At 36.1% G+C, this 6,805-nt stretch overlaps 1 protein-coding gene across 1 annotated transcript; it reads left to right on the forward strand.

Moving 5' to 3' along the window:
* The first annotated feature begins 1,210 nt into the window (after positions 1 to 1,210).
* On the forward strand, positions 1,211 to 2,146 carry LOC118581811 (olfactory receptor 4C6-like). Its single transcript, XM_036184245.1, has one exon. It carries the CDS (start codon positions 1,211 to 1,213, stop codon positions 2,144 to 2,146), a length of 936 nt encoding a protein of 311 aa, XP_036040138.1.
* Positions 2,147 to 6,805: the final 4,659 nt, after the last annotated feature.

The raw sequence follows: 6,805 nt of genomic DNA on the forward strand, positions 1-6,805 counted from the left end.
CAAATTAGATGATAGCTTCATATTCTAAATTTGTCATATATATATGTATATATAGTGTAAGTATGAATATAATCACACATGTAGTTGTGTATGTGTGCATAAATTAAAATTGAAATATTAACTTTTTATGGGAGTGTCATTGGATTTTACTAGTGAATTTTTGAATGAAGTAGACAAAGGAAGCATGAATTTATTTCAGAAGATCATTATCCTAATGATAATTATATTATAATGTCATTCATATTGAGCACTAGCCATTAACTTGGGAGAAATAATATAGATTGTAATTGCTCTTAGCTTTAGAAGCAGAAATGATAAATTTGGATTTGACTTCTGTATTTGCTATTTATGAGAGTTTTGTATCATCTCCTGCCACCTCTTTAAGACTTTTTTTCTATTCTCTAAACTGAAAAAAAAAACAACATTGTAAAACATGCAATTTCATGAGGCACAACACTCAGCAAATATTAGCAATATGTAATAAAGATATTACTAGTCCAGTTTTATAAAGTAAGTGTTCGTGTGTAAAAGATGTTGTCCTTGATATGAACTCCTTCATGTTTGATTTTTCTCAAGGTTCTACAACTAAAATATGTTAAATGTTCAATAAATACATGGCATGAGTCCATGCAGACTCATACATTGTCCATGTGTACATGAAATACTAAGGTAAGCTTAACATTCTACTTTCAAGTCTGCAAAAGACAGAGCCTTTGAGATGTTCAGGAAGTCTTGCATGTGTAATGTTTCTTTTATTGTGTGTGAAAAAAAATGATGTAGGAACAAAAAAGTGTTAGACAGAGAATGACAAAGAGTAAGCCAAGAGTGTGCAAAACAAGTTATTAAATACCTGTTAACAGCTATAATCCAATGTCAAGGTTTTCTCAGGATTTAATTATACAATATTCTTAGGAATATGCACACACTTAGCTTTGAAGAAGAATTTCCAAGCAGCAAGCACTTGGACAGAAAACAAGAGTTGAATTAATGAAAAACAAAGCTTTCTTGAGTTCAGTGAGACTGAAACTATTATCAGACTTTTTCTAAACACTATTGGCTTCTGCACAAATGGATGTAGAATACATGTGTCAGGAAGGTATGAGACAAGAAGAAACAAATGTCCACAACAACACATGATGACTCATTAAAAGTAATATTCCTTTTACAGATCCTCCAGTGCAGAATTTTGTATGTCCTTCAGATCACAAAAATGGTGAATCAAAACAATGTGACTGAGTTCATTCTTTTGGGAATTACAGTGAATCCAGAACTGAGGAAAATATTGGCTGTTTTGTTTCTAATTATGTACATAGCCACAGTGTTGGGAAATCTACTTATTGTGGTAACTATAACTAGAAGTCCGAGTCTGAGGTCACCCATGTACTTCTTCCTTTTATCTCTATCACTCATGGATGTCACTTATTCTTCTGTAATTGCTCCAAAGTTGATTATGGGCTCCCTTTCTGAGAGGACTATTGTCTCATTTGAAGGTTGCCTGACCCAGCTATTTGCAGAACATTTCTTTGGTGGTGTGGGCATCATCCTTCTCATTGTGATGGCCTATGACCGCTATGTGGCCATCTGTAAGCCCCTAAACTACATAACCATCATGAGTCCTCAGGTGTGCAGCTTGATGGTAGGAGGGGCTTGGGTGGGAGGATGCTTGCATGCAACCATTCAGCTTCTTTTTATGTATCAAATACCATTCTGTGGTCCCAACATCATTGACCATTTTATGTGTGACTTGTTTCCATTGTTGAAACTGGCCTGCATGGACACACATATCTTGGGTCTCTTAGTCATTCTCAACAGTGGCGTGATGTGTGTGTCCATTTTCCTCATTCTCATTGCTTCCTATGTGTTAATCCTCTGCTCGCTCAAGTCTTATAGCTCTGAAGGGAGACGCAAAGCCCTCTCCACATGTAGCTCTCACTTCACAGTGGTTGTGTTATTCTTTGTGCCATGCATTTTCTTATATACAAGGCCCGTGGTGACATTTCCAGTAGATAAAGCAATGGCTGTGTCCTTTACTGTTGTTGAGCCAATGTTAAACCCCTTGATCTACACCTTGAGAAATGCAGAGGTGAAAAATGCTCTGAAGAACATGTGCACAAAGCGGGGCACAAGGGATGCCACTAACTGTTAAGGCATTAAAACATATTTCCTACAAAGGCAGGGAAGATCTAATCTCCCCACTATTTCCAGTCCTCTGGGGACAAGGGATTGAGCAGCATCTTTTTAATTAAAAAAAAAAAAAAAAAAAAAAAACATATAAAGGTAAATTTTGGCTACTGTCTAGATTCTGGGACATTTCACCAAGAATTGTTATGATATACATCCTTCCTGAAAAGGATTTACACACACACACACACACACACACACACACACACACACACATACACACACACACACACACACACACACAACATGCATGCACATGAACACATACTTTTGTTCACACCTGCAGTTTGAACAGTATAAAGCTCCTCAGTTTAATGTTCTAGTGTTCTAACTTCTTTCCCTCTTCTCTGCTGAAATGATCTCTTCTGGAAGGTAGTAAACTTGACTATCTTCCCCTGAATTATTAAGGTCCCTAGTGAAGCCTTACTTGAAAAGAAAAGTGAAGTAATCCTTGGCTTTCTCATCCATTGCCATTGTTTATTCCCCACTTCTATAGCCTGGTGATATTCTCAAGATTCATGATAAAAAACTCTTCTTCACAATATCTCTTGGATTCTACATTCTTCACTCTCACAAGTGGTAATCTTTGGGACCATATGGGTTATGTTCACTTCTGTGGGTTCAAATTCCATCAATGAAAACATTCCTAATTCATGCTCAGGAACATTCTCATGAATACTAGTGAATGGATTTAAGCCTATAAAAGATTTAGAGACCTAGATGTTCAACAAAAAACAAGAAGAAAATAATGAAAGGCTCAATACATCTAAATACATTAGGAAACCAAATCCCTAGTTTGCATGTTGCCAAGGATTATTTCAGGTAACATTTCTCAGATATTTTGCATGCTATAATTTTTTTAGACAGGGTTTCTCCTTGTAGTTTTTGTCACTGTCCTGGATCTCCTCTGTAGCCCAGGCTGGCCTCCAACTCACAGAGATCTGCCTCCCGATTGTTGGGATTAAAGGCATGTGCCACCTCCACCCGGCCTAGTGTGCTATTTTAATAAGAGACTTTTTGCTTTGATTTAGAGAAGAAAACAAAAGGGATGCTTCCTAGTTGACTGGAGATATTTTAGAATCATGTGTCCTTATCTTGAAGTAAGGTATTCTTTACAGAAATCTGTATTGTTTGGTTGTAACACAATGTATTTGCTGTTATATTCAAGATTAAGGCTTTCCAGAAACAAAGGGTGGTTTTGTTCCTTTAGGGCTTTAAAATAATAATATTAGAAAGACATATTTGGCATTTTACAATGCCATGATGGGGTACATGGAAATCATCAGGGCCTAGATAATTTAGGATCACATTTTCTTAATGCAAATGTAAATGATAATGTGAAAATAAATGGCAGGATCAGTTATGGAATTAAAACATTTAAATTATAACATTCAGTTATAAAATGTATTTGTTGAATGGGCATTTTAACCCCAATGAACATGAAATATCTGCAGTAAACACAGTGCTCATTTTCAGTTATTTATCACAGAGGGCGGGCAGAGCTTGATATTTCACAGGCTCTTCTAGGAGCTGTATGTAAAATAGTGGATAAGAGAATGGAGCTCATATTTTAAGGCAGGAGGCAATTTAAAACAATTTAGGTAAAAAACTTACAGAACATTGGGCTTCAGAGATGGCTCAGAGTTTAAGAGCACTGAGTGCTCTTCCAAAGGTCCTGAGTTCAATTCCCAGCAGCCACAAGGTGGCTCACAACCATCTGTAATGAGATCTGGGGCCCTCTTCAATGTACATAATAAAAAAAAAATTAAAAATAAAAAAATGACAACTTACAGAGCACTTGTTGCTTCTCACAAAATGCCTTTGAAAAGCTTCATAGCTGTGGATGAAGCATTCAGGGAGGCTTCTATATTCAGACATTAAAGATGCAATATAATTCTCTAAAGGCAAATGTATGGGAATAATATGGTAGGCAAAACAGAGAAGGCTATTAGAAAAAAGCCTGAAGGGAACAAGATAGAAATAGCAGTATATGCTGGTCTGTGACAGTGATCAAGGCCAAAGGGAGATTAGAAACATGGTAGAGTGCTGGCTAGAAAATTCTATGATTTGTAAATCCTTGAATTCAAGCACAACTTAGATATCAAATTGACTTTATCCACTATAATTAAAAATAAAATGTTTCATGTTGTTCCAGATAGCTTTGGAAACTGGCATTAAAAAAATAAAAAAAATTAAAAAAAAAACCCTTTATAAGAGACAGCAAAGTCATTATCTTCTTATATACATTTCATATAAGCTACTCTGACTACCTGGAATATGTGTCCCTTTCTATTTGTATGACTATTTGTATTCACTGTATATGATGTGATATGAATAAGTGACACATTGGATAGTATGTGTTGGAACTGACCATGTAGTTTGCTATTCTTGACTTTATACCCTATCATGTTTGTGTCTCCAAGTTCTCCTTCAGTGTGAGGGAAAAGGTAGTATTTCTCCTGAGGTGCCACAACCAGGAACCTCTACATATGAACTTCATCCCAGTTTTTTCCACATGGAAGTGATCTCCAACGTAAAATTATGTAATGTACTCAAGTCCAAAATATTTTGACTGATGTACATATCAAATTATATGAGCCTTTTTTGCTCAGTCTCATAGATGAAAGAGAACTATCTGACAAGGACATTTCTTCCATATTAGTTTCTGTATAAGACTGTACTAGACTGATAACTGCAATATTATGAACATGACTATTCTAGCTGATAATTGGCCATGGTCAAGTTTCTAGGCTATGATAATTTTTGGCATTCTCTCTATTTATGAGATCATATAAGCCTTTATCTATTTCTGCTTTAACTATGGTATCATTCCCTAGAACACACATCTAGTTTCTTGGTGAGGATTTTTAGTGCTATAATAAAACACCATGACCCAAAGCAACTTTGAGAAGAAAAAGTTTATTTCACCTTATAAAATCTAGTCTACTATCAGGAGAGTTAGGATAGTGTTGCTATTTGTTTTTTCTCCTGGGGGGTGGCTACCACTCATCTCCCAAATAAATCATTCATGGAGTCTTATTCTTAATAATAAATGCCCAGATGTGGCTTGACTTGTTTCTTGCCAGCTTTCCTTAACTTAACTTATCCCATCTATCTTTTACCTTTGGACTTTTCCTGTTCTCTTACTTCTATGAATCTTACCCATACTCTATGGCTGGCTGTGTACCTAGCTGGGTGGCTGGCCCATGGGTCCTCCTCCTCTCACATTGACATGTCCCCTCTCCCAGATTTCTCCTTCTACATATTCTCTTTGCCTGCCAGCCCCACTTATATTTTCTTCTGCCTTGCTATTGGCCATTCCATTCTTTATTAGACCATCAGCTGTTTTAGATAGGGGAAGCAAAAGAGCTTCACAAAGGTAAACAAATGCAACATAAACCAAAGTAACACACCTTAAAATAATATTCTATAACAGGGCAGGAACTCAAGGCAGGAACCTGTAAGCAGGAACTGAAGCAGAGTCCCTATGGATACTTCTTATTGGTTTCCTCCTTCTGGATTCCTCAATATGTTTTGTTATACATCCCAGGAATACCTGCCCAAGGAATTGTACCACTTGATGTTGGCTGGACACTTTTACTATAATCATCAATCAAAACAGTACTCTATAGGCCAATCTCATGGGGATGTTTCCTCAGCTTAAGTTCTGTCTTCTCAGATGACTCTATTTATGTTAAGTTGGTGAAAAATAGCCTGTATACCTCAGCCCACTGACTGGTTTCCTTTATCCTGCATGACCACCCTGCTGTCACCAAGTAAGGCAACTTCAATCTTTCCACATTCTCTATCTTGATTATCAGGCAGTTCTCTAGGGGTGACAGGGATTTTGACCATCAAAGTCTGCCAAGACCACTCTTACTAAGACCCAATGACTTCTTGGTGCCTTCTCCTATTTCTATTGAGAATGGTATATTGAGCATAGTAGCATTGTTATTTAGATAATCTGATGAGGTTAACAATTTGCACAACTTAGGCTTTTGTTGTTGTTGTTTTAATCTAATGAAAGGAATTCATCTTCTCTGCTGGTAGTAGTGTGTGGAAGGCAAGGTAATAGATGATGTCAAAAGATTATATAGTCTATGAATACTGAAAATATGGTCTGACATGTTACAAAAAAATGGTATATTGAAAAGAGGAGTAGTTATAAATCAATAAAATTCCAAGTAATCATTTTGAGAAAACAAAAAAAAAAATAAATACATAAAATATTTTCCCATTTTCTTGCACACATTGGTCATCTGATTTGTGTCTATGACTATTACCAAGAATGTGTCTTGAGAGTCAGTAGAAGTCAGCAAATACAGGCAACAGAATAAATACATGAAACAACATCAATAATAATAAAATATAGTTAACCAGATAGAACCAAGAGTTGGAAGAGACTTAATGTCAATACAGACAGAATCTGCATAGAAAACTACAGGATAAAACCCAGGCCTTAGAGAGAAGAGGGATGGATGTCTGGACAGTAGGAAGATACTACATGACCTGAAGGGACAATACCGAAATATTGAAGTCTTTCTACTTGTTTTACAATTGTAACCTTCACCAATAAAGTGTTACATTTGAAAAAGGCTTAAGAAACTTTGATAGAAATATTTAT

The sequence above is a fragment of the Onychomys torridus genome, chromosome 4, assembly GCF_903995425.1.
Source record: "Onychomys torridus chromosome 4, mOncTor1.1, whole genome shotgun sequence".
Lineage (NCBI taxonomy): Eukaryota > Metazoa > Chordata > Mammalia > Rodentia > Cricetidae > Onychomys > Onychomys torridus.